The sequence below is a fragment of the Selaginella moellendorffii genome, unplaced genomic scaffold, assembly GCF_000143415.4.
Source record: "Selaginella moellendorffii unplaced genomic scaffold, v1.0 SELMOscaffold_65, whole genome shotgun sequence".
In the NCBI taxonomy this organism is placed as follows: domain Eukaryota; kingdom Viridiplantae; phylum Streptophyta; class Lycopodiopsida; order Selaginellales; family Selaginellaceae; genus Selaginella; species Selaginella moellendorffii.
The window spans coordinates 818,479-845,608 of NW_003314326.1; the positions used below are offsets into that span (position 1 = coordinate 818,479).

At 45.7% G+C, this 27,130-nt stretch overlaps 5 protein-coding genes, 1 long non-coding RNA gene, 1 other non-coding gene and 2 pseudogenes across 9 annotated transcripts in view; 6 read left to right on the forward strand and 3 right to left on the reverse strand.

The window, feature by feature from the left end:
- Window positions 1-22: 22 nt before the first annotated feature.
- LOC9648937 lies at window positions 23-960 on the forward strand (annotated as a pseudogene).
- A 163-nt stretch (window positions 961-1,123) lies between these two features.
- LOC112340500 lies at window positions 1,124-1,389 on the reverse strand. Its single transcript, XR_002990132.1, has 2 exons — window positions 1,345-1,389; window positions 1,124-1,284 (listed from the first exon to the last, which is right to left on the reverse strand). It is a non-coding gene; the product is annotated as an uncharacterized LOC112340500 (long non-coding RNA).
- Window positions 1,390-5,404: 4,015 nt separating this feature from the next.
- Window positions 5,405-8,330, reverse strand: LOC9648938. Of its 2 annotated transcripts, XM_002985046.2 has the most exons (5): window positions 6,348-8,330; window positions 6,155-6,287; window positions 5,849-6,103; window positions 5,576-5,794; window positions 5,405-5,507 (listed from the first exon to the last, which is right to left on the reverse strand). In XM_002985046.2, the coding sequence occupies exons 1-4, from the start codon at window positions 8,277-8,279 to the stop codon at window positions 5,610-5,612; spliced, it is 2,505 nt and encodes an 834-aa protein (XP_002985092.1). In that variant the 5' UTR covers window positions 8,280-8,330; the 3' UTR covers window positions 5,405-5,507; window positions 5,576-5,609. The 2 variants fall into 2 exon arrangements, with proteins under 2 accessions (XP_002985092.1, XP_024514743.1); XM_024658975.1 differs by having other exon boundaries at window positions 5,405-5,794.
- On the forward strand, window positions 8,328-10,643 carry LOC9649092 (annotated as a pseudogene).
- A 2,840-nt stretch (window positions 10,644-13,483) lies between these two features.
- Window positions 13,484-15,284, forward strand: LOC9648939. The gene is made up of 5 exons (XM_002984968.2): window positions 13,484-13,640; window positions 14,090-14,190; window positions 14,255-14,591; window positions 14,920-15,020; window positions 15,168-15,284. Exons 1-5 carry the CDS (start codon window positions 13,484-13,486, stop codon window positions 15,282-15,284), a joined length of 813 nt encoding a protein of 270 aa, XP_002985014.2.
- Window positions 15,285-22,133: 6,849 nt separating this feature from the next.
- TRNAP-AGG lies at window positions 22,134-22,205 on the reverse strand. Its single transcript has one exon. It is a non-coding gene; the product is annotated as a tRNA-Pro (tRNA).
- Window positions 22,206-22,363: 158 nt separating this feature from the next.
- LOC112351740 (pentatricopeptide repeat-containing protein At4g02750-like) lies at window positions 22,364-24,448 on the forward strand. The gene has a single exon (XM_024690120.1). The coding sequence runs from the start codon at window positions 22,364-22,366 to the stop codon at window positions 24,446-24,448; it is 2,085 nt and encodes a 694-aa protein (XP_024545888.1).
- Window positions 24,449-25,002: 554 nt separating this feature from the next.
- Window positions 25,003-26,501, forward strand: LOC9649093 (aspartyl protease family protein 2). The gene has a single exon (XM_002984969.2). It carries the CDS (start codon window positions 25,014-25,016, stop codon window positions 26,442-26,444), a length of 1,431 nt encoding a protein of 476 aa, XP_002985015.2. The 5' UTR covers window positions 25,003-25,013; the 3' UTR covers window positions 26,445-26,501.
- Window positions 26,502-26,535: 34 nt separating this feature from the next.
- Window positions 26,536-27,130, forward strand: part of LOC112340505 (AP-1 complex subunit sigma-1-like) — a 1,251-nt gene continuing 656 nt past the window's right edge. For both annotated transcript variants that reach the window (XM_024659004.1, XM_024659005.1), the window contains exons 1-5: window positions 26,536-26,573; window positions 26,630-26,716; window positions 26,790-26,881; window positions 26,951-27,059; window positions 27,121-27,130. The exon at window positions 27,121-27,130 is cut by the window's right edge and continues 26 nt beyond it. In XM_024659004.1, the coding sequence (XP_024514772.1) occupies window positions 26,571-26,573; window positions 26,630-26,716; window positions 26,790-26,881; window positions 26,951-27,059; window positions 27,121-27,130 (301 nt within the window). In that variant the 5' untranslated portion in view covers window positions 26,536-26,570. The remainder of the gene's footprint in view (window positions 26,574-26,629; window positions 26,717-26,789; window positions 26,882-26,950; window positions 27,060-27,120) is intronic.

A 27,130-nucleotide genomic window follows, 5' to 3' on the forward strand; every position in this document is an offset into this window, starting at 1 on the left:
AAGAGCTCCCACTGAAGCTACAATGACTCCCACTAAAATTGAACCAAGGGTCAATGGTTGAGCACTCTAAAACTCTTCATTGCCTTCAAATAATAAAGCCAAGTCAAAGTTGATCCTATGATGTTGCAAGAAAAAGGGGCAGAATTGCAATAGGTGCAACCAGTGAAATAAGAGATGTAATTTTAACAATTAAATCTTCAAAGGTGGAGATGTTTCAAGTGCAAGTGTACAGTCACAATAGAAATTAGTCTCATCAAAGATAATGTTTCTCCTCTTGTACAATTTTTTCTTCTCCAAAGAATAAAGTCAATATCCTTTAGAGAAATCACTATAACCTAAGAAAATCATTTTTCTATCTTGCAAGTGAGCTTGTTTGGTCACTTCTCTTTTGGGTTAAATCCGATTAGGGTTTGATCCCAGCAAGAATGTGTTCGTGGAGCCTGCGGAGAGTATTCAGCAGCTGTTCACATATTTCGAGCGCCTGGAGAGAGTCTTGAACCAGCAGCAACGCCGGGAGAGGCCTGTGAGGCTGTTGCTCATAGATTCTGTAGCAGCATCGTTTCGGTCCGAGCTTGACAACAACAGGACGGAAATGGTGATTAGGTCTAGAAGCCTGTTCCAGTTATCTGCGAAGCTGAAGAAGCTTATGACGTCGCGGTTTTGGTAACCAATCAGGTCATGGACTGCGTGGATGGTTCGAAAGGAATTCAGATCGGTAATCTCTTGGAGCTTGTATCGTCTGGGCGAAGAATAGCTCCTGCTCTGGGGCTTTCGTGGGCTCACTGCATAAACACTCGGCTTTTCCTGTCAAGGAGAGATGAGCCCTCATCCGAGAAGTTGATCGAAGCCCCGGTCAAGCGTCAGAAAGTAGTAAATGACGAAGGCATGAAACAAGCTACGGCCTCCATCAACGAATTCCAACCGCAGTGTGTGAGAAATGCCGCAACAGAGTCATGTTGAAGCTCCTTCATTTGAGGGGCCCATGAGACAATCTTTCCACGGTCGCTCTGCTTCAACAATTTGAGGATTTCATCACTCTTATCATCTGTTTCAACCAGATTAGGCCGGAATGGGAACCGTGGCTTTGTGCCAGATTGGAAATCTTGCGCCGCTAGCTCACTCATACTGGAACGAAGTTGGCGTAGTCATGGCATTGAAGGAGATATGCCGTGAGCAGAATATATAAAGGAAGGCTAAAAAAATTTATACGTTTCACTTTGTGGCCTGGGCGATCATATTGCTCAGCGAACTCGCTTGCTCTTTCGCGTTCTCTACCAGAGTGTCCTACAGAAAAGAGTTTTGAAATATCAGGACTATACCTGAAAAGAAACTGTTCAGTCGAACCTGAGCCGAGATGACGCGAGACACGGACTTTTTGCTCGATTCCTGTTTCCTCTTTTATAAACCCTTGTGAACACACAGATTCCGATTTGCAGTTATCAAATGGAGACATCATCCTCTGCGTCCCAATTAAAAATCAACTGTCTCTAAGAAACCAGACACTGCAGCTTCTGGTAAGTTGTCCAACATGGATGAAAACTAATGATTTCTCGTCTAGCCTGCTCAAATGATGAGCAAAAAAGAGCACAATGGATCAGAAAATTCCGGGTCAGCTGTTTGGTTTAGAAGTTGGATCGTGCAAGGAAAACACAATACCGGTGTTGCACACTTCGAATACCATAGCCGCAAGATTTGATTCTGTGAGGAAGCTAACCAAAAAACATTCCTCTGGAAAAAATCGAGTGCCATTGGCTGATGAAGAACCTGGCGTAGAAACTCACGAGGTACTACAGTAATCTAGCAGGATCTGATCAAAACTCTCAAGAGTTGACAATACTTTGCATGATCACGACAGCATGGCTACAACCAGTTGAACGGCAACTTCCAAGGGATGGAAACATCTATAAATGTTTGGGAGCCATACGTGGAACAAACTTCCGAGTTCAGTCTGTCGCAGTTGTGGATTATCTCAAACAAATTAGGCCCAGTGAACACAGTTGAAGCAGGATGGCAGGTGTGTTGAAATTTAGATGTTTCTATACTGAACCTTGCTTGAAGGTTTATCCTAATTACTATGGAGGAACTGGGCCTCGACTCTTTGTCTACTGGACGGTAAATCAGATTGGTAATAAAACCTTTTATAAGCGTTGTCAATGGCAGGCTGATGGCTACAGAAATCAAGAAACTGGGAAAAATATCACAAGCAATCTAAGTGTGAGGCCTCATGCTAGTAATTTCCATTAACACATTGTGATTGGACTCATGCTTAAGGATTAGCATGAGGCCTTATGCTAAAGTGCTAAAAAGATTTTGGTTTGTCTAGTTTCTTGATGGTAATCTTGCTCAAATGTCTGTCCATGGGACAAGTAATATTATTATCAAGGAATTGGCAAACACACCCCATCCATTCCTAAGTGTGAGGCCTTATGCTAATAACCTCCTATAGAATTACCTCCACTACCCCTTTCATACACCCCATCCATTCTTGAGTCCTCATGCTATTAACCTCCTATAGAATTACTTCCATTACCCCTTTCACTTAGCATGAGGCCTCACACTAGGATCCATTCTCTCCCATTTCAAAAATATTTTAAGTAATTCTAATAAGTTCTTGCCCAGCAATCTAAAATACTTCTACATGAGTCCATCATAGTGAAAAGAGGCTGCAACTCCACACAACCACAAAAGTGGACATTAGAGATACAAGATGATGATCTAGTGTTGGTGGATCTTACCAACCCAAACAGTTCAATAGTCTATGGGATTGTCATCAAAGAAGAGGAAATTCCTAACAAAGACATGAACAGGGAAGGAAGGCCATTTATACGGAGCTTCAAAAGACATTCATTAGGAATATTGTTCAAAACTCAAAGTTTATTCCATCAACTACAATATAGTCTGTAGAGAAGGAATTGATATAACCATCACTGCTTATGGAATCCTCAAGGACAGACTAACCTTGTACAATCACTATGGACAAGGATGGTTAGATATTTGTCGAAAGGATAGGCAAGGAAACAACAAAAAATCCAACAGTTAAATTCATTGTTATGTCTAGGCGGCACTTGACAAAAGCAATGCAAAAGATCTCTTCTGATCTAATATACATGAAGAAGATGCAGGCAAAATTCTCAATATAATACTTCTAAATCATGAAGGGGTTAACACCACAGGATACCATTATTGAGATATCCAATCTTGTGAACACAAAGGCAAAGAACCAGCACAAGAGTAGCCTCAATGACAAGCTTGTACATAGTCGCCACAACTAGGAGAGTGTAAGTGACTAATTTTTCCATTCTACTTTAATTATTTAACCACACCTTCGACCACTTGGAAAAGTCTTATTCACAACCTCCATAAGTCTAATTCAAGATTTGGGATTTGCTAGCCTCGAGAATGGCATCCATGCCGCTCAACCTTTGGACTTGGTCCAAGTGCTCCACATGTCCAGTCCCATGATCAACACCCCAAGGTACCACCGACATACTAGCCCGTTACACTAAGGCCATGTCTATTCACCTTGATCACACTGGTGGTCCAACACTACTTGCATCGCAGTCTTGTCTCTCAAAGACTAGGCCATCTGTCCATGAAAGACCATCTAAGATCCATTCCCTAGTATCCTTAAGATGCCCATAGACATGGGGAACAACCTTCCTCAATATCCCTTTTACAGTGCCCACCAAATCCCTTTTCTGTCCATGGCTGTGTTCGCTAACACTGCCACTGGAACAAGGCCCACAGGCTCGACCACTAAGTCCCACTATCCTTTAGGACTTCCTCACCACATGACCATATCCTTGGTCACTACACTAGAGGACCACTCCTCTTTCTTTCCATAGTCTGGGACTTTGGGACAATATTTTGGAACATCATGGCCCTATGCAAGCCTTATAGGTACTCTTCTACCTTCTGCCTTTGGGTGCTATAGCTATGGGCTTAGAGTGAGGTTCTGTTGAGCCACACTAGATATCCAAGTAGGTAGTGCCACCCACGCTTGGATTAGGAGCATCAACCATTCAATCTCCCGGAGGAACTAGAGCTGGCTCTTGAACACTTTACCAAATTACCCCACTTATCAATTTGTATTCACTCTAGTTTTGGACTTCCCAATGGTTATCTCATCACCCAATAGCTGGGCATGGCCTTCTTGGGCCAAACTGGCTCCACTGAGGTCTAACCCCCACACTCTCCCTATTATACTTTTGGAATCCCCCACACCCCCCACACCCCCCACACCCCCCCCTTGGGGGACGATTGCTTTGGGCTTTCACCCAACAGCCTGTATTAGTATTCGGACCTGGACTTGGACTCGGACTCGGTCTCAATCTCAGATTCAGACTCGAACTTGGTCTCGATCTCGGTCTCGGTCTCGGTTCCATCTCCGCTTCCATCTCGGGTCCATCCGGACTCTATCTCGACTCCATCTCGGACACCATCTCGGGTCCATCTCGGACTCCATCTTGGGTCCATCTCGGACACCATCTCGGATCCATCTCGGACTCCATCTTGGGTCCATCTCGGGTCCATCTCAGACTCTATCTCAAACTCCATTTTGGGTCTATCTTGGACTCCATCTTAGGTCCATCTCGGGCTTCTTCTTGGACACTTCCATATGTCATGTGTTGGTCCTCTTGTGTCCCTTTTCTAGAGACTCACTTATTGCTCACTTCATGCTTGTTCCTTAAGCACTTCGTTGGGAGTTCCATTCCCACTCTCGACCTTTTAAGTTGGAGCTTTTAGTCCAAACATGTTACGCTTATTTAGCTCTTGCTTCAGCCACTCACGTGGCACCCTTTTGGCTCCACTTTGGGGCTTAGGGATTTGTGTCTCACAACTCCACCACCCATAGATGAATTTCGATGTCCTCATCGAACAATAAATTATTTTATAAAATAATACTAGTATGTATTGCTCTTTTCATCCTTAGCACCTAGCCAATATTCGTCAATCGTTTGACATCGAAGGCTCATCATGCCTTGTTCCAAGAAACATAATCTCTCTAACATAAAGACTCGATCGACTACCTGTGGTAGTTCTCTCCCTTTTATTGGTTTAGTTCTTGCTAAACCTGTTTAAGACTTTTCTTCTATCTCAATCCCACTACTTATTCTCGAGTAGTCTCAACTTCTATTGATATAACCATTCCACTTCAGAACTTTTAACAAAAATTCAATAGTCAAAAGGGAAACTTTGTTACATCCATAGACGTAATTTAATATGCCAACTATAAGAGCAAGAAATCTAAAAGATATCAATCAAGTGAAGTACCTACATGGCTGCTTGTAAATAATCAAATAAAAGAGAAGGAAATGTTTTAAGAGAGACACCTAAGCTCAGGCTAAATACATATATATGGATTTACTATATATGACTATACATGAATTTAAAATAACTGACATAATAATAATTATGACTTTTTAAACTAAATTTCTTAAATAAACTTAAATATGGATTGTTGTGCACTCAATGTCGTCAACACATTATCTATGCCGTTTCCCTTACTGTCACCAATAGAGAATCCAGTCAGGAAAACCAGAATCGTAAGACTCGCTTTGTATCAAAGTCGCACCTGGAAAGCCTCCTTTACCACTAAATACTGGTGATCACATCTCTCTCGTACACTTTTTGATATGCCTTACAGCTGCAATCTGCTCAATCATACCAAAATTGGAGCCGATAATAACACTTGAGGCATATATATCCATCGGATTAGACTTTTGATATGAGAGAGCTGATGAATTGTCCTTGTCCGAGAAAAATACATATCCAAAGTTCGTTCGAGCATACTCTACAAAAAACAAAAATTAAAAATAAACGAAAAATGTATAACATATGGACTTACTTTCATCGCCAGGCTGCTCATTGTCCTTGATAGCAATCAGTCTTCGGACGTCACTCTTAAGATTTCGAACGACTTCCGACCAATCCGCAATGGCTGGCTTAAGAGGGTCTCCAGAGCACTTGCTTTGGATGTACAAAAGAAATGGCTCCAAATCAATGCCTTTTACTTCCTCGAGTATCAGGAAGGTATTAGCCCCGCTGTTCCGAGGTCCACAGATGGCCCAAGTCCCTGACCTTTGAACCTCCTCCTTTGAGCCTGGACTACTGTGTTTGATCCGAAACCAAAAAACTAAAAACAAGAACATACCTGGACTCAGTTGCTTGATTGAAACTGGAAAAGTGGGGAACCTGAACTTTCGGTTCTTCAGATTGTCAGGGATGTACCAATCGCAAGGCAACACATCCGCCAGCATGAAGGTGTCTGAACCCCCCGATAGTAACTGCAAATAACATGTTAGTAACCGAGACTATGAAAGACTATGAACGTAGAATTCACATACCTTATGAATGTAGATGCTGAAGATCAGAGACAACAAATCGTTGTCTTCCTTCTGCTTCCAATCATCCGTTGACATTGTTGTCAAATCAAAAGTTGTAGAGCCAAAAAGGTCCTCCCGCTGGAGTGTTAGCTTATGCAGTAACACAGGTGAAAACTCCACCAGAGCCTTTTCTTCGTCAAGAACCACAGCCACTACTCCACAACTCTCCAGAGCTTCCCATGTCAAAACATTCTCTCTTGGAAAGGCCTGCAGCAGAACCGGTCCATTCCTTGAGACATGCTCACGAAGCATCGATGCTTGAATTGCTCGTAAGAGATAAGAAAATCTCTCATCCCCGGCAAAGCCATTGTAATACTTGAATCTTCTGCATAGGCTCCACACACGATCCAGAATCCGCCTTACTTTGTCTCTCAGGAAGGGCTCCTGAATTCTCAGCGCAAGGTTGTCAATGTCAAGGGCCATGTCTGGGTCATCTGAAGCCAAAGCCTGAACCATGAAGGTAATCAACCTCGGATTCCCTCCGCTCAGCTTGCACAACAGCTGCATGCCATCATTTAAAGCGTGAAGTTCTTCATGGTTTGAAGTCCTCAGCACCTTGTTAAAGACTTGCAACACCAGCTTCTCCCGATCGCTGCTGCTGAGAGGGTTGACAGGAATATAAATCACTTCAGATGATCCACTGTCACCGCTCTCTCTCAAAGATGCCGCTGTGAAAAGGTTGGTCGCTCCGAGCATAGTGACAAACGTTTTGCCACCCACGTTCCTGTACTTCCAAACTATGAACTGCCGAAACAGTTTCTGAACAAGGACGTTGCTCCTCCCAATCTCATCAAAGAAGAACGACAGGAAAATGTTTTGGTCTCCGAGCTCGCAGACTTCTCGCAACAAAGCTATCACGTCATCAAACAGGAGGAACTTCTTCAAATCAGGTGCTTGGGCATCAACAACAGCGACAAGCTCTTGGTAAGGAAAGCGCGTCCAAGTCCCAGTATCTTTTCTGATGTCATCTTGGCCATCTGCTCTAGAAACAGCTGCATGCAAAGTCCTCAGGGCCAAAACCTGAGCATCACCCAGCCCGGCCTCGCCATGAAAAGTTGAAATAAAATCATGGTACATGAGCACGTCGAGATGTTCAACGGTGCTCATCATGGCATCCCACGGTCGCACCTCATCGGTTGATGTATCGAAAAGTGAGGCAAGTTCTTGAATCCTTAGCCCTGGATCACTCCGTTGCCTTCTCATCTCAATGAGTATTTGTGGGAGTGCCTTGCCAAGGGATGTTTTTCCCGCACCCGGGAATCCAACCACACCCATTATATGGTGGAGGCGCCTAAACACATCCCAGTCTGTGTGTTGACTGCTCATGAATTGCTTGTACAACAGCCAGTTACCCCTGAGCAAAGCATCCACAGTCTTCTCTCGTCCAACAATGGGAAACTGCTGCCCGATGTCCTTCAGAGACAAGCCAGTTGGCAAAGAAGATAATGAATCCCTTTCAAGGCATTTTCTGTACATGCGGGCATGCTTAAGACGAGGTCCAAAGAGCTCCTTCAGCTTGGCAATCCGATCACGGGCGTTTGACCAAACAACTCCACTAGAGGGAATGAGCTGCTGACGGAGCTGCTTCTCCTTCTCCATCCAGTGCTTCTGAAGCTCACGGAGCTGCTTCTCCTTCTCCATCCAGTGCTTCTCCTTCTCCATCCAGTGCTTCTGAAGCTCACCCTGCGTGGAATCCACCTTCTGGTCAGCGCGCTCCACCTTCTGCTCAACCTGCTCAATCGCTTGTTGCACGGCCCTGATCTCCGATTCCACTTCCTCAATCTGCTGCTGAATCGATCGCTCAGGCCCATCCGCCCTTTGCCGCTTCCCAGCCCTGATGTCTGATTCCAATTCTTCCCCATCCGCCCTTGGCTGAGACTGCTCTCGCACCATGGCGGAACCCTAACCTAGGTACTCTGATTTTTAGGGTTCTAGCCGTAGAATGGGACATTGTGCGAGGCGAGCTTCGACTGCATTCGATGTGAGGTTGGTAGAAAACACCTGAAACTGGCACTGAGGTATGTTCAGCTGAATCTGTGAAATGGTGTAGACTTTACTGAGTTTACCTGCATTCGGGCAGGTAAACTGGAGTAGGTTCACGTAGAAAAGAACTAATGTTGACTACTCATTCAGAGCGGCAGTGAGTATATGGCAGGACAGCTTCAGGCTTATGGCCATCTCGGACTCTCCTCAGAGAGCTGATCTTTGGCTGATCAACACGTAAGTTCAGTATCAGAAGGAAGAATCTTAAGCTGGATCAATTGTTGCTGCTGTTTTATTCGCAGGTGTACTGTGAAAGCTCCGACAATGGAAACACTGATACGTAAAGGCAAAGCAGCCTCTATTCCCTTGGTGGATAGCTGGATGCGTTCCTCAGGGTTTAAAAGATCTCGAAGCTGTCAGCGTCATCGGAGTGCAGCAAATACAGCGGGGGAGACTTTGAAAGGCCACGAGGCCCGGCTGCTTCGACGGGATGCTTTGCCGTCTCTTGATTTGCCAAAAGTTTATAATCTCTTTTGCTGTTGTGTTTTCAGGTTCGTAAGAACAAGTTTGTCGAGATCATTCCTATCAACGTTGGCTGCTTGGGTGCTTGCACATACTGCAAGACGAAGCATGCTCGCGGGCATCTTGGCAGCTACACAGTAGACACACTAGTAAGGACCTTCGCCAGTTTCTTTTCTCTGTTACTGAGCTTTATCTACAGGTGCAAAGATTGAAAACCGTGGTGTCTGAAGGTGTGAAGGAGATATGGCGACACTGGAGCTTACGGTTATGGTTATCTGTTTCAAGCTAGCATTTTTTATTTACTTTTTTCTTTCTTTGCACTACAGGACGAGACATTGGAGCAAATATACCAGCGCTTCTACGTGCTTTAGTTGCCGCGCTTCCTCATAGACAGAAGTACAATGCTCCGAATCTACATCTTACAGCATCTGGAGGAAATGGCTGTCACCCCTGCGTGTATTCGTTCCTTCATGTTCTGGTTCAATCTGGAAGGGACTCGGTGTTGGAGGTACCGATGTTCTGGGTGATTGTTTTGTCTCTGTAAGCTGTTTTCTGTGTTCTTCAGGGCATGAAGAGGGAGTACACGTTTTCCGAGTTTAGAAAAATTGTGGATACTCTCACAAGACTAGTCCCGGAGATTCATATCGCTACAGATATTATCTGTGGATTTCCAGGTACACTCGCATGCATGAAAAAGATTGTATCTTATTGAGCTTTTATCCTTGTCAGGAGAAACATCAGAGGATTTTGACAGGATCATGGAACTAATACGAGAGTACACGTTCCCACAGGTCCACATATCACAGTTTTACCCTCGACCAGGTAGGTAATCTCTGTACATGCTACTGAATGGTTCTCTCTGTCACTAGTGTTTATCCTGTCAATATCCTTAGACAGGAACACCGGCGGCTCTAATGAAACGGGTTCCAACGCTCGAAGTGAAGAAACGAAGCCGTTCCTTGACAAGTCTGTTCGAATCATTCACTCCTTACGCAGGAATGGAGGTAAAACGTACCAAGTCTGGGTCACCAACACTGCTGCTGATGGAATTCATCTGGTATTCTTTCTTTTGTTCTACGTCTCTGCAGGTTGGCCTGAGCTGTACCGGGCCTTCTTGGAAGCAAGTTAATGTGAAGATTACGTCTGTCGGAATATGGTCTGTGACTGGCGAGTGGCGAACCAGATTCCACTCCTGGAGACGATGCTGAGAAAGTCGGATGCGAGCAGCGGTAAGGAATGCGATCCTCGGGGAGTTCCTGAGAAAGAGATCCCGAGTCCGGGCATCACATTTTCGTTTGTTGAAATTCACCAGGATCAGACTTATCTTCATCAAGACAAGTTTGCAAGCACTGGTACGCTCTGTGTTCATCAGACTGTCTGTGGGAGAAATTCGTCGGCTCAGGTCAAGCCAACTTACCAAGGTACGTGCCTCCTGACTATACTATTTTCTGGAAATTTTGTTTTCCTTGCTTAAACGTTGAATTTTGCAGATGGCTGGTGCATAAGCACAGCACGCTACTGTTGTCTCGAAGCACTCGCGTTTTATATTTCACGAACAGATACACGTTTCTGATTCAAGCCTTGGATGCATGGTGGGAATACGGGATTTACAGCTCTTCTAAGCTGTGTCCTCTTATATGAGAGCTTACGACTTCTGCCAAAGCTTCACGGCAGATTGAATCTGTACGACCTGGAAGGTGTGTGTTTGGATGACGGAGTCACTGAGATGAAAATCTGGAAGGTGCTGCGTGACCTCTGACAGCGTTATATCTCATGGGTGAAAGTTTGCCTTCACTGCTCGGACCTGAATTATGCAGTCCGACTCAAGAGAGTCCGGTAAGTGGCATTCCCGCTGGCTGTTGGATCCTCCACCGTTGGATCGTACAGATCTAACAGCTCAAACGCTCAGCCTTTGAGTTGCCAGAAATTTCTAAGTCCTAGCACTTGGTTTTTGGCAATGGAGAGGAAGGTAAGTGAGCATGGCAGCTATTTCGCAATGACAGCAGGGAATCTGGGATTCTTTTGATCCAAAAAGGAAGGAAGTAGTGGATATGGCTATAGGATGATTTTTCTGGAACGAGCACATACCATTTGTGAAAGCTCATTCTCACCATTTCAAGGAGATGGTGCAGTAGATTGCAAGGCATGGAATTCCCTACGATCTTCCAACAGAGAGCATTGCGAGAGCAATTGTTGCAAGTGGAGAAAGCCAATCTTGAAGTTCAACTTGCCAAGGTGAAGGCACGTTGGAAGAATTGTGGGGTTACTCTTGTTGCTGATGCATGGAATGACACAAGAAATCGACATATCATGGGGGCTTGTTGCATACAGCAGAGGATAGTCGACTTTTCTCAAGGCCATTGATATATCTTCTAGTGGGAAGACGGCTGATAACGTTTTTGCAACATGGGAGCGAGGTATCGAGATTGTTGGAGAGGAGAATGTTGTTCTTATTGTCACGGATGGTGAGGCTTCAAACAAGGCTGCTGCTAGGCTTCTAGAGGTGAGGAAGCCAAAGATTATGTGGGCTCCATGTTTAGCTCATTGTTTGAACAACATTCTCAAGGATTTCGCAAAACTACCATGGATGGTTGGGCTGCTAGACAAGGGAAAGACTTTGGTTGGCTTCCTCCGGAACTAGTAACGATTTTGGCATCCTTCTCTTCACGACAAGTGTTGAAGTTCAGCAAAACACGATTCACCTTCAACTTTCTTATGATGGAGAGATTGGTGGAGCTGAGGCCAAAGCTACAACAAATGTTTGTGAGCAACACTTACAATGCAAGGCTAGAGTCAAGGACAGGTTTTGGGATAGCATGCCGAGGAATTGTGTTCAACGATACATACTGGAACGAGGTTAACCACATGCTGGGTGTTTCAAGGAGGGTGATGTATTTGCTACAGATGGTTGACGGAGACGTGCCTGTGATTGGGAAGGTCTACGAGGGGATGGATCAGATGAGCGAGAACATCTGTCAACAAGAGGAGAACAATCTTAGGTATGAGGAGCTAAACCAACTGATTTCAAACAGGTGGTGGGCTTATCATAGCACCTTTCACTCCATGGCATACATGCTTGATCCAGAGTTTCAGGGGTGAGGACAGGAAAAATCCAGAGAAGTTTCCAAAGATTGGAACATGTACTTGGAGATCCAATTCCCTGACTATCAGCAAAGGTCAACTATAAAAAATCAGCTTTGCCAATACAGGAACTTGGAGGGTAGTTTTGGCACCGGGGACTCTCAGATGGATCGTACAACAAAGGGTTCTGTGCAGTGGTGGGAGGACAATGGCTACTCAGGTCCAGATTTGCAGAGGTTGGCAATTCAAGTGCTTAGTCAGGCAAGTTCTTCCTCATCTGTGAAGCGATTGTTCAACATTTTTGGGCACATCACTTCAAAGAAGAGGAATTGCTTAGCAGTGAGCCGGATTGCAGACTTGGTATTTGTGGCCAGTAATACCAAGTTGATAGGGAGCCACACTTCCTATGACAAGTTTGTGGGATTGAGTTAGATAGGAAGTATTCCTCAAATTACTGATGCTGATATTGAAGCTATGGAAGAAGAGGACGAAGACGAAGATGATGATCCTGCTAATGAGGAGCTTCTAGATGAGATGGAGTGATAAGTAGAATATTCTAGAGAATATTCGTGTTTTCACCCGTGTTTATCCGTGTTCATTTCCATGTTCCGTGTTCGTGTTCAAAAAATTGAATGCCGTGTTCGTGTTCGTGTTCGTGTTTTGAAGCTATGCCAGCAGCACCACCCGAGGCAGCAACCACCAAGGGATCTCCAAAAATGCTAAGGGGATTGCTCCCTGCTGTTGAGAGCACCCGCACCACCCAGACATCACCACAAAGCTGCTATGATCCACCAGAATCTGCCGTGGGAGACACAATTGCAACTGCAATTGCAAATGCCCGCCTCTGCTTCTCCAGCATCCTCTCCACCGTCAGATCTCCCGATCCAACGGTCCACGTGGTCCAAGCCTGAATTGTACTTAGATTTTTTCTGGGCTATGGAGGAGAAAGATGCAAGGAGCAGTCACGACAGGGCATTCTGTCTTGACCACGCCACACCATCAAGCCAACAGCAAGCCAGGACAACTCCAAGCATGGTTCTGGATTCAGAGAAACCAGCCATGCTGCCCCTCTCTCCCCTCGCCAGGGTCTGGCACAGCAAGTCTCTAAGCCAGGCATTTGCGTTGGCCCCTGTGTGCCGCACCTCGCTGCCACAGTGCCACAAAAAATCCCTGCCTGGAGATGCTCACTGCCACTAAGAGTCCGGGAACTAGCCTGGCTTCTCAACACAACAATCTCTCAAAGGCTTTTTGCCCCCTTTTGGTCCAGTGCCTTGGCACCACCAAGAGATCATAAAAATGCCAAGGGAGCTGCTCCCTGCCACACAGAGCGCCCACACCACCCAGAAATGCTGTCACCATGGGAGAAGCCTTTGCAACAGCAACAGCCATTGCAAAGGCCCACTCATGCTTCCCTCTCCTCTCTCCTCCACCGTCAGATCCCACAGATCCAACGGCTCAAACGCGCAGCCTTTGAGTTGCCAATAACTTCTATAGCACTTAGTTTTTTGGCAATGGTAGAGGAAGCTACAGGAGCATGGCCATTGCGTCTTGAGCACGCCATGGCCCATGCCACCATAGCCAGCTGCTCCAGCAGTAGCAGCTGCCGACGTAGGCAGCACCAGCCATCGCAACAGCTTGCAGCCTGCGAGCACCAGCAGCTACTGCATTGTGGGAGTGATTGAGGCAAGGAAGAGGGACGTCACCAGCTTCACCGGTCCTCCACTTGCTTCACCGGAGTGACTATGGCAAAGGATGAGCTTTTTTTCTCCTCTTTTCTCTCTCACGGCTTGGTTTTCACTCTTTTTCTCGTTTCGACTTCATGGCTAGCACAATCTTATTCACTTATGCAATAAACATGCATGCAAAGGAGATTAGTGTCGAGAAACTAGGCTAGAGGAGGTGGGTGGGCTTTTTTTCTTGGTGTGAGGCCTCACACTAATGTTTTTGTGTGCCATCTATTTGTAGATTGGATTAAGGTATTATGGAGGGATGAAGTCATTTTCTTGGCATGAGGCCTCATGCTATTCATTTATATGCATTTGTTTCTTACTACTTTAGGTGTCTAGGTGAGTAATCTTACTCGCCAATTCATGGCTGCTATAACCTGCACTGCGAAGGCTTTGTACAAACAAGCAACAAGTACGTACTAGGAGGATCATTTTCGAGCATATCCACTCCAGACTCTACACAATATGAGAAAACCTTACGTGTTTTCCAGGTCCATAGTCCAGACTACGTAAAAAACATGCATAAAAGCTATTAAATGGTTTTGAATTTTTCAGGACGATAGCTCAAAGAATTGGTGGCTACAAATTGACGGGGAAAGTATTGGATACTGGCCTGCAAGCCTTTTTCAATCTCTACAGAATGGTGCTGAGACATTGGAAGCTGGCGGTGAAGTCTGCTATGATAAAGAAAGTGGAGTAAGACACACAAAGACTGGTATGGGAAGTGGAGAATTTCCATCCCAGGGATATCTTAAAGCTGCATACCAGAGAAGAATACAGTACCTGGATTCCAATGGAGTAATGCAGCCAGCAATTGGGATGAAAAGTGGAGCTGAAGTACCTAAATGCTACACTGCTACTAGTGTTGCTGCTGACAAGGGAGATGACTGTGGTGCATATTTCTTCTTTGCAGATTTTATGACATTTTGAGAATTCGTTGCAGACAAGCAAGAAAATATAAAAGGATGTAGTCCCGCTTTTAGATCAAGACAATCTGAAAAATTCTCCATCAAGAAAGGGCATTCCAGCTCCAGGCCTCTACCACCGAACTATACAAATGCCGCTCAATCAATGCTACAACATGATAAATTAGTACCTGAATCCAAGCAAAAGGTCATTAACTTGCTCTATCCTTAACATCTTCGGGTCATGCCTGCACTGCAACACACCCGTGAAAGACTCCCTGATTTGGCAAAACTAATCTCACTATGTTCGATTAGCATCCTCAAGAATAGCTCCTTATGGCTTCAATGCTACCAGCTGTACGGGCATTTGCGGCCCGCACGGGAGATCTTTGACGCATGGTTGTCTTCTTACGCCGGTAAGAAATCACTTCCTTGTTGGCATTTTTCTCTAGCTTGCTCTTTAAGAACAGTTTGCTACATTGCTGCTGGAAATCATCGGCCCACTTGGCGCAAATAGAAAAAAAAACTAACATTGTTTCTGTGATCGTGTGAAAACGTGGTAGACACACAGCACTTTCTTTTTACATGAGAACGGGACACGGCTCTCCACGCGGGCAGCTGATCGAGACTGCCATATCGACACTCCCACTCTGGCTCGTTCAGCTGGGAGGATGGATTAGACTACCCCTCCCACTCAGCCGAAGCAGATGGAGAGCAGACTCCCAATGCAGAACGATGGTGCTCAAAGGGAGCGTGAGCCAAGAACCTTCGTGAGAATGTCAGCGCAATATTGCAGCAGCAGCTTTTCATTTTGAACTTGCTCCCGCATGTAGTGGAAGCGTATTTCAATATACTTCACGCGGGAATGGAAGCGCAGATTTGCCGTCACCGCAAGGACGCTTTGGCTGTTGGAGAACACCACCAGAGGCTTGGAGCAAACAGGAATTTGTGGCAGGTTGCTACAGAACTGGGTGAGCCAGATTCTTTACAGTGGTTAGAGCAATATACTCAGCCTCAGCTGGCGCTTACTGCTCTAGGACACTACCCTGAGGTAGATCTTCTCCAGGAATTGGGAAACCAGGTCAAATATACGAGACTCCCCACATCTTTGATTTTATGGCACGGTAGCCATGTAATCTTATTCTTTATCCGTGACAAGCTCAACTTCTTTTTTATCTCGTCCAACAAGTGGCGAGTTTTTGCACCGAGAATGCAGTTGTTCACGGACACTGGTGCCAGGAGGAAATCATCTCCAAGCTTGTAAAGGTACACATTCCTTTCCACGGCAAGAACACAGCCCAGGCCTTGGGAGAACACGTCAATGTACTCGAACCAGACCTGTGGGGATTGCATGAGCCCATAGAGGGGGCGATTCAGCTTGCAAACCAGGTGTTCCTCACCAAGTTTGATAAATCCAGGTGGTTGTGCAATGTAAACATGCAGGAAAGCTGTCCCGATGTCCATCTAGGATTTTGCTGAATCCCCGTGCAACGAAGCGTGGTTTGTTTTTTTTGTTTGTTTGCAACGACAGGGCTTATACTTCACCGTGAAGATCCACTTCGAGCTCACCCAGCAGGTAAGGTGGTCTTTGTTTTTTTTCTCATGCGAATGCATTTCAGCATTCATGGCTTCTCGCCACTGAACAGCATGAGGTCCAGCTAATGCCTCATTTTTATTGTTGCTAAAGAAAAAGAAGGGACGAGAGTCCTCAGCTTTCAGTTGAAGCTGCGAAGGAACAGGAACTCGAGTAGAGCGCCATGGTTCAGGTCGAGCTGGAGGCTAAATCACCAGGGAGAAGGTAGGAACCACGTAACCACCACCAAGAGCAAGAGGCAGCAATGGGACTTGAGAAGGAGTGAAGTCCACCAGCTGGAGTTCCACAAAAGTAAGAGCAGGAACTTCAGCATAATCCTTGTACAGTTACTCTCTTTCCAGCAGAGTCTTACGCTTGAGAGAATAACCCTTCTAAATATCCCAGGATGAAGGTTCAACCTTTGAATCCAGCTTGTGATGCTTCTTCTTTGGGATATGAGTGTAGGCAAAGCATCCAAAGATGCGTAGATGTCCTCTTTAGTTTCCTTTAAAAAATTTAAGATAACTTAAAAGGGGGTTAATGCAAACAGCCTTTTCCTTCAACCAAAAGGTCCAAATCAGTATATAATTAGGGTTACATTGAATAACCCTTAAGGAAAATTACAAAATGAATTGCAGTTATTGTCATTCTTCAGACTTGTTCTTACAAGGTTCAAGCACTAGTGGGAAATATCAAGAGGTGTTGTATTGTAAACATTGCAACAAGCTATGCTGGAAAGGTGGCCAGAAGAAAGTTGAGGAGCTACACAACTCGTTTAAGTTGGTTTTGCAAGACTTGAATAAATGTCCTCCAGTGACAAATAAATCCTTGGTTTTGTTCTAAGATGGCCAAGTGATCACTTTGGCGCAAAATCTTTTAGATTTTAGAGATTTTCTTGAGCAATTCGTACAAACATCAAAGTTCCCCATTAGGGAGCTCAAAGAAACAAAATATTCCATTATTTTGCCATGAAACATAAGATTCCCATTCCATTTCCATTTACTCATTCCACCTTAAAACAATAAAAAATATAGTGGGATTTCAATTGTCTTTCTGTTTTGATTGTTAGCTTGGACCTCGTAGCATCAAGTTGACGCTTACAACGATCAAAAGAGTTTCCTTTAGTTGGCTTAGCAAAGAAAAACCGCGTTTACCTGGACAAACGTATAGGCCAAAGCAGTCGCAAAATAGAAGCTAACATTTCCTGTTCCAGAAGGGAAAAAAAAATGAAAAAGGGACAGAAAAAAAAAGAAGGAAAAAGAGTATATTACCCTCCAAATCCATAGCTCCAACGAAATGAAGCGTACTTGAAATCTGCAAACATAAATTCTATAAACCTGTGATCCAAATCGAAAAAAATTACTCAAATACAGACCAGAGAGCTCGTAAGTGAAAAGGCCCATTGAGTCCCAAATACGAGCAACACAATATATAAATGCTTAATTTGCAAGGAGGAGAAGTCTCACCGATAGGTAGTCGACACAACCGCCATTAAAGTAAAAGAAAGGAAAATCGGCCAGTGATAGAAACATAGAGATAGTGGTGCTATCCTGCAAACTATGTTGCCACTAAAGTTTTCAGAATCTCTGAAAACCTTCACGAACGTTCAAAGGGAAAAGCTCTGGAGCTTTTGCCTGTGGTCAGCCGTCTGGTCATCTTGTATACTGGGATTGTGTAACCCGATTCTTTGTCACGATGGTACATAGTTCTGTTGTTTTCTTATCGTTGGGGCTTGTCTGAAGCAATCTTAAAAATAGACGCAAGGAATTAGACTTGCAAGATCGGAAGTGCGTTAAAATGCCGAAATCAACAGGAAAACAGGATACATTGCGAAGTGTGAAGCCATGACCCATGCAAAAGCAGCAAGCAGAGCATTTCCAGCATAGAAAAACTATGGTTTAGCAAGAAAGAAAATTAATTCCAAAGTGTGATATGCCGCACCTTCTAATGAAGCATAGGGAGCCAAGCATACAACGAAGACGACGTCGATCCTCCAACATAGACAAGACTGTGAAGGGATTGAAAAGAACTACCTCTCCAGTGTCAAGAGTTTCACCTGTAAGAAAAAGCCCGAAAAAGCGTCGAATAAGTAATTCTAAGGTTCCAATCTTACTTTTCTCCTGCCTTTGGAAGGTAGTGGCAGCTCCAGAAGACGAGTGTAGTGATTGTGAACAGCAGAGAGACGTTTTCCAATGAGAATTATCAACAGAATCCGAAAGAAGAAAAACAATGGGGCTATCACACAGAGACAACGTTGGCTTTCGCTTGAGAAAAACCTTGACGATGTCCTCTCACCTATTTGCACCAAGTGGGCCTATGATTTCCAGCAGTATTGGAGATCCATGGTAAACAGATCCTAGATAAAAGTAGCAAATTGTTCTTAAAGAGCAAGCTAGAGAAAACCGGTGATTTCTTACCGGCATCAGCTCTTGAGCCATGCTCCACTGCAAAGATCTATAAAAATGTAGCTCATCCGCATCAAAACGGGACTAGTGACCGGAGTAGCGATTTCCAGAGATCGGCTGAGCCTTGCGGACGCGCCTGAAGTAGAAGCAGCATTGTGATCCTGGCGAGCGTCATTCCACCCCATAGCGGCGACGGTCTCCTCCCTGGAAATCCAAGGCACAGATGCCCGTGTTGGGATATACGCGGTAATCATGGTTGTCCAGATGAGATTCTTGTCGGACATTCCATTGAAGAATATCTTGGCATCTTCGAGGCTTCCAGTAACAAGAGTATCATCCATGACACGGCTGTGTGCTGGGGCATTGAACCGATGAGCTTTGCCAAATCAGGGATGCCTGTTGCAGCGCAAGAATCACCCCATTGAATTTATCAGAATTTTTTGGATTGTTAGCAAATACACCTTTGCATTTTTCAGGCACTGCCAGGGCCTCCAAAGAAGAAATATGCCCCATTCATAGCCGAGACACTAGTAGCAGTATAGCATTTAGGTGTTTCAACTTCTCTTTTCATCCCAACTGTTGGCTGCATCGCACCACTAGAATCCAGGTACTGTATTCTTCTCTGGTATGCAAATTACCATATCCCTGGGATGGAAATTCTCCACTTCCCATATCAGTCTTTGTGTGTCTTGCTCCAATTTCTTTATCATAGTAACTTCCAAAGTGTCATTCTGTAGAAATTAGAAAAGATTTGCAAGTCAGTATCCTATAGTTTCCCGTCAATTTTGTAACCACCAATTCTTTGAGCCATCGTCCTGAAAAATTCAGCCAAGGCTTAAGCAACAAATACATACTAGGAGGAACATTTTCGAGCGTATCCACTCCAGACTCTACACAATATATGAGATAACCTTACGTGTTTTCCAGGTCTAGAGTCTGTACAGGTTATAGCATCCAGTATTTATGTAGCCATCGGCCTGTCAAATGTTGACAATTCTTATAAAATGTTTTATTACCAATCTGATTTACTGTCCAGTAGACAAAGAGTCGAGGTCCACTTCCTCAAGGTTCAGTATAGAAACACTTGAATTTCCACATACCTGCCATCCTGCTTCAATTGTGTTCACTGGGCCTAATTTGTTTGAGGTGATCCACAACTGCGCCAGACTGAACTCGGACGTTTGTTCCACGTATGGCTCCCAATCATTTCTAGTTGTTTCCATCTCTTTAAAGTTGCCGTTCAACTTGTTGTAGCCATGCTGTTGTGATCATGCAAAGTATCGTCAACTCTTGAGAGTTGTGCTCAGATCCAGGTTCTTCATCAGCCAATGGCACTCGATTTTTTCCATAGGAATTTTTTATGATTAGCTGAACCAAATCTTGTGGCTATGGTATTCGAAGTTTGCAACACCGGTATTGTGTTTTTCTTGCACGATCCAACTTCTAGACCAAACAGCTGACCAGAATTTTCTGATCGATTGTGCTCTTTTTTGCTCATCATTTGAGGGGCCAAACGAGGAATGCTGCACAACTTACCAGAAGCTGCAGCGTCTGGTTTCTTAGAGACAGTTGGTTTTTAATTGGGACGCAGAGGATGATGTCTCCATTTGATAACTGCAAATCGGAATCTATGTGTTCACAAGGGTTTGAAAAAGAGGAAACAAACCGTATGATTTGTGAAAAACGGAGGAGTCACGTCTCAGAGAAAATCTCTCATCTCCTCATTGAGATCTGCTGCTGCGTAAGAATGTAAGAAGCATACCATCAGCAGCAATGCTTCTGTTTCTGACATTCTTCGAAGATGACAAAAGTAATGAAGGGAGAATTTGTAGATCGATGAGGGTCGCAATATCTTCTTCGTAACTTGTGTACTTGGAAATCAAAGAAGACAAAACTGGTCTATCGTCAATCTTTCCAGCATGGGTCTTCTTGCGCCCTCAGATTTCTGACTGTGGAACCCCAGAAACGTTCCGTGCAGGTGATTTACCTCAAGCATTCAAGCTATCAAACCAGTCTATACGGAACGTTTCTGAGGTCCATCCATCAACTTTGGCCGAAAGAAGTTAACGTGGAGTGTTGTTAAAATTGCACCAAGAAATCTAAGGTCGGTGTTTCATGGCAACATGTTTTGCCTGATAACACCACTGTCTATATACTTCTATCACCTACCGATTTTCCTTTCTTTTATTTTGATGGCGGTTGTCTACCCATCGGTATGCCAACTTCTATTTTGCGACTGCTTTGGCCTATGCGTTTCTCCAAACGGGGTTTTTCTTTGCTAAGCCAACTAACGGAAACACTTTTGATCGTTGAAAGCGTCAACTTGATGCTACGACAATCAAAACAGAAAGACAATTGAAAACCCGCTTGATTTACTATATTTTTATTGTTTTTAAGTGGAATGAGTAAATGGAAATGGAATGGGAATCTTATGTTTCATGGCATAAGCAAAAGAATGGAATATTTTGTTTCTTTGAGCTTAAGATAAAGATAAAACTTTAAGAATTGAACTAACTTAAAAGGGGGTTAATGCAAACAGCCTTTTCCTTCAGCCAAAAGGTCCAAATCAGTATATAATTAGGGTTACATTGAATATCCCTTAAGGAAAATTACAAATTGAATTGTAGTTATTGTCATTCTTCAGACTTGTTCTTACAAGGTTCAAGCACTAGTGGGAAATATCAAGAGGTGTTGTACTGTAAACATTGCAACAAGCGATGCTGGAAAGGTGGCCAGAAGAAAGTTGAGGAGCAACATAGCTCGTTTAAGTTGGTCTTGCAAGACTTGAATAAATGTCCTCCAGTGACAAAGAAATCCTTGGTTTTGTTCTAAGATGGCCAAGTGATCACTTTGGTGCAAAATCCTTTAGAGATTTCTTGAGCAATTTGTAAGATCGAAGCCACTATCCCAGCTGTTCCATATCCTAGTGTGTGATTCGCATGAGTGACTCCTCCGAGGGCAAACCTTTGCTGAGAGTGACTCTTTCGACACACAGGCAGGGCAAATCTTTGCTGAGATGGTGAAGAAGGATCTACAAGGCTGTCAGAGGGATTTTGGTCGCTAGAACCATATACCACATAAGGATTGTACAAGAGAAACACACGAGGTAACAAACATTCAAGAGCTGACAATTGATCACAGATACAATGAGCTTTTTGGAAACAAGTATAAATGTCTGGGAGCTATACGCGGAAAAAACTTCGGAGTTCAGTTTAGCACAATTATGAATCATTTCGAACAAATCAAGCCCGTTGAACACAATTGAAAGACATGTACACACTTCTTTTTACTTGAACCTTTCTTGAAGATTTATCCTGAATTCTATGGAGGAACAGGACCTCGACTCTTTGTCTGCTGGAAGGTAACTCAATGGTCAAAACTTTAGAAAAGCATTGTTATGGCAGGTTGATGGCTGCAAAACTTATCCACTCCAGACTCTGAGAAAACCTTACGATAGCAATTGGGATGAAAAGTGGAGCAAAGGGGGTGCATATTTCTGATTTGGAGGTCCTGGAATTGTGTCTGGGTTTATGATAGAAGCACCGAAATGGGGGGCATTCCGAGAATTGAACTCGGGACCTCTCGCACCCTAAGCGAGAATCATACCACTAGACCAAATGCCCATTAGCAACGTGACTAAGGACTCCACGGTAGAAAATGTGCGATCTAGAATAGAATTTTCTTTTGCCAAAGGACCTCTCACAACCTAAGCGAGAATCATACCACTAGACATTAGCGGCATGATTAATTCTCAACATCGAATTTGATTGACAAAGCATTGATGGTTAGTTTGGAAACGAGGCTGGATAGACGCGAGTGCCTGAGCCTTATCGCCTCGTGCAAGACACTCTCACAAGCCAAGCTTGTCCACTCTCGAATCGCCTCCGCTTTTGTAAACCTCTACACCACCGATGCCTTCCTCTGCAACAAGCTCGTGGAGCTGTACGGCGCTTGCGGCAGCCCGGGCCTCGCGCGGGCGATCTTCGACCGCACAGCGCACAAGGACTCCTTTACGTGGGATTTCATGCTCAATGCATACGCGCGAAACGGGCATTTGGAAGAGGCCAAGCAAGTGTTGGAGTCCATGCCACAGTGGAGCGCCATTTCCCACACGATTATGCTCGAGGCATATGCCAGGAACGGGCATCTTGCCGAGGCGCGGGAGATGTTCCAGAATATTCGCTACCCGGACGTGGCTGCCTGGAACTCGATGCTTGCCGCATATGCCACTAATGGGCATCTTGATATAGCGTTACGCGTGTTCGATTCCATGCCCCAGCGCACAGCCGTGTCGTGGACGATACTCCTGTCGGCTTGCGCCCACACCGGAAACCTCAAAGATGCCAAGATATTCTTTGATGGAATGCCTGACAAGAATCTCATCATCTGGACAACCATGATCGCTGCATATTCCCAAAACGGGCATCTGGGAGATGCCACAGCACTCTTTGATTCCATGCCCGTGAGGAATATCCTGTCATGGACGAGCATGCTCACGGCCTACGCACAAGCTGGCCAGCTAGACAGCGCACGGAAAATGTTCCAGGATATTCCTCACCACGACGTGGTATCTTGCACAGCGATGCTGGGTATATATGCCCAAACGGGGCGTCTGGAGAAAGCAAAGGGTATCTTTGACTCGATGCCCGAGAGGGACATTGTGACGTACAATGCCATGCTTACCGCGTACGGACAGGCCGGGGATGTGGCCATGGCTACCCACACGTTTCGTACGATGCCACAGCACGACCTGGTCTCGTGGAGTACGGTCATTTCTTTGCTTACCCAAACTGGGGATCTGGAACATGCCAAGAGAATGTATGAAATGATGCCTTTGCAGGACCTTATCTCGCAAACTATCTTGCTAAGCTGCTACAGTCAACACGGGAATCTTAAAGATGCGAAGAAGGTGTTTGACCAGATGCCGGCACAGAATCTAGTCTCCTGGAACAACATGCTCTCTGCATATACCCAGAGAGGGTATATTCGAGATGCAAAGTCATTGTTCGATTGGATGCCACAGAAGAATCTTTTGTCTTGGAACATTATGTTAAACTCAAAGTTACAAAATGCTCGTCTTGAAGAAGGAGTGTCAATGTTCCTGACAATGCCGGAACGCGACCTTGTATCGTGGAACTCTCTGCTGACTGCATTTACCCAAACCGGGGATTTTGAGATGGTTAAGAAAACGTTTGCTGAGATGCCCGACAAGAACTTGATCTCCTGGACGACGATGTTGTCCGCCCTCTCGAGAAACAATCTCCTCCACGATGCAAAAGCTATGTTTGATCGAATGCCTGAGCAAAACCAAATGAGCTGGAACACAATCACGGTGGCATTTGCGCAGTCTGGACGGATCAAACAAGCCGCCAGTCTCTTCCTTCGTATGCCCGAGAGAGACATCGTCTCCTGGAGCGCGATGCTTGCCGCATATACCCAATCTGGGCATTTCCATGTCACACTGGAGATGTTCTACGCTGCGAGGATGGAGCTCGAACCCGATGGAGCTTGCTTCGTTCCAGTGCTCGTCTCTTGCAGCCGGACAGGCAAAGTTGGCGACGCAAGGTGTTTGTTTGCATCCATGGCGCAGGATCACGGACTGGATCACTCGAGGCAGCATTACTCGTGCATGGTTGATCTCCTTGCGAGAGCTGGGCATTTGGAGCCGGCTCGAGATCTCATCACAAACATGCCCTTCGTGCCGGATCTCTTGGACTGGACTTGCTTGCTGGGCGCTTGCAAAAGCTTTGACGACGTCGAGCGTGGGGGATTTGTTGCGAAGAATGCCTTTAAGTTGGATCCCGGCTACACTTCCACGTACTCTTTACTGTCAAACATGTATAAATCGAAATCTCTTTGCGCGTAAACGCTCTCGAAAGATAAAACTATCTTTCAATCCAAGTATCATACCATAGGTCTTGAAACTTTACATGAAGAAGCATCTTATCTTAGCCGTTGAGCGATGTTGGTCAACGGGAAAATAAGAGACCACACATTCAAAGCCCAGAGCTCGGTCAAGATCAAACGCTCGCGTTGCTCCCTCTCGCTATGGCGAGCCCAGTCCATTCCACAGCACTGCTCACAAGAAAGCTAGCTTTTACACTCTCCTTTCCTTCGTCTAGTTCTTCCTTCCTAGCGGGACGCGGAGTCTGGACGCAACCTGGCTTCTCCCATCAAAACCACGAAAAAGAACAAAGAAATTCACCAGTCGATCCAGCTCTAGGTTTTAGCTTGATTGGTTTCGTTGCCTCTCGTCCAGGATGATCCCCAGCTCCAATTCCCAGCTGCTACTGCTGCTGGCGCTGCTAACTCTCTCCTCGGCCGCGACCCAAGGAAGTGTCCCTGGAATCTATCTCGTCACTGATGAAAAAAACAGCACCAAAAACGCGTCAGGCATGGCGATGATCCAGCCAGACTACCTGAGAGGAGGAATGGCAGACAGCGCTTGCGGCGACGTCCAAACTCCTTCACGACGCGTCTTGCTCGAGGAATCCATGAAGACCTCGCTCAAGATGGAGCTCAAGCACAGGGATCACGGGCAGCCCACCAGGAACAGGAGGTCGCTGCTGCTGGAATCGCTCAAGCGAGACATCACTCGCCTCCAATCCTTCCAGAAAAGAGTGAGTGAAAAGCTTACGGCCAGCGCCAATCCAGAGGCTTACCTGGAGATGACGAACTCCAGCTCCACGAAATCACCTCCATCGCCATCGTCTTCGTGGGAAGAAGTCGACTCCACCGTGGAGTCCGGGGCGGAGCTTGGAGCTGGCGAGTACTTCATGGACGTGTTCGTGGGAAATCCTCCGCGGCACTTCCTCCTCATCATCGACACTGGCAGTGATCTCACCTGGCTCCAGTGCAAGCCCTGCAAGGCTTGCTTCGACCAATCCGGCCCGGTGTTTGATCCATCTCAGTCCACTTCCTTCAAGATCATCCCTTGCAATGCCGCGGCCTGCGATCTAGTCGTCCACGACGAATGCCGCGATAACTCCTCCAAGACTTCTCCAAAAACTTGCAAGTACTTCTACTGGTATGGCGATTCCTCGCGGACGTCGGGGGACCTGGCGCTGGAATCACTGTCAGTGAGCCTCTCGGATCATCCCTCGTCGCTGGAGATCCGGGACATGGTGATCGGCTGTGGCCACTCCAACAAGGGGCTGTTCCAGGGCGCTGGCGGGCTTCTCGGGCTAGGCCAGGGAGCTCTCTCCTTCCCATCCCAGCTGCGATCTTCGCCAATCGGCCAGAGCTTTTCCTACTGCCTCGTCGACCGGACCAACAACCTGAGCGTGAGCAGCGCCATCAGCTTTGGCGCTGGATTTGCCCTCTCCCGGCACTTCGATCAGATGAGATTCACGCCATTCGTGAGGACGAACAACTCGGTGGAGACCTTCTACTACCTTGGAATCCAGGGGATCAAGATCGACCAGGAACTTCTCCCCATCCCGGCCGAGAGATTCGCGATCGCTCCCAATGGAAGCGGCGGGACGATCATCGATTCGGGAACCACTCTCACGTACCTCAATCGCGACGCGTACCGAGCGGTGGAGAGCGCGTTCCTGGCGAGGATCTCATACCCTAGGGCCGATCCCTTCGACATCCTGGGGATTTGCTACAATGCCACTGGGAGGACCGCCGTGCCATTCCCTACCCTCAGCATCGTCTTCCAAAACGGAGCCGAGCTGGATCTTCCGCAGGAGAACTATTTCATCCAGCCGGATCCGCAAGAAGCCAAGCACTGCCTCGCGATTCTTCCCACGGATGGCATGTCGATCATCGGGAATTTCCAGCAGCAAAACATCCATTTCCTCTACGATGTCCAGCACGCGCGGCTCGGATTCGCCAACACCGATTGCTCGGCTCTTTGAGCCCTAAAAATGTAAATTCTTGCGAAGAACCCTAATTTATGTAATTTGACCTTGGAAGTAAAGGTAATACCTTTTGGTTAAACTTGACATTTAGGGCTTTGGCTTAAAGAGAAGAGGGGAGCGCTCATGGTATGTGTTTTCGCCACGAACTGGGTCGATCGATCCGCGGTTTTTTTTCTCGCCAGATCCGATTCGTTCTGCTCATCAGCAGGCAGGGAAAGGTGCGATTGACGAAATGGTACTCTCCATACACGCAGAAGGAGCGACTTAAGGTAGCGTGATCTCTCTTGCCCGATCGCTCTCTCCTTAGGGTTTATCGATCCCTGATGCTTGGCATGGATCCAGGCGATTCGCGAGCTCAGCGCGCTCATTCTTCCCAGAGGACCCAAGCTCTGTAATTTTGTCGAGTGGAAGGGACTCAAGGTCGTCTATAAGAGGTACACTGTGATCTCTTATCGACAGATCCAATTCTTGGTGGAAATTCTTTCTTCGCTTTCTTTTCGTAGGTATGCGAGCCTCTACTTTTGCATCTGTGTGGATTCTGAGGATAACGAATTGGATGGTCTCGAGGTGATTCATCACTATGTCCAAGTCTTGGACCGCTACTTTGGAAATGTGAGTTTTTCTTGCTTCTCGGGGAGTCTTGATTGGTTTTTTTTTCTCTTCTGTGGGATAGGTTTGCGAGC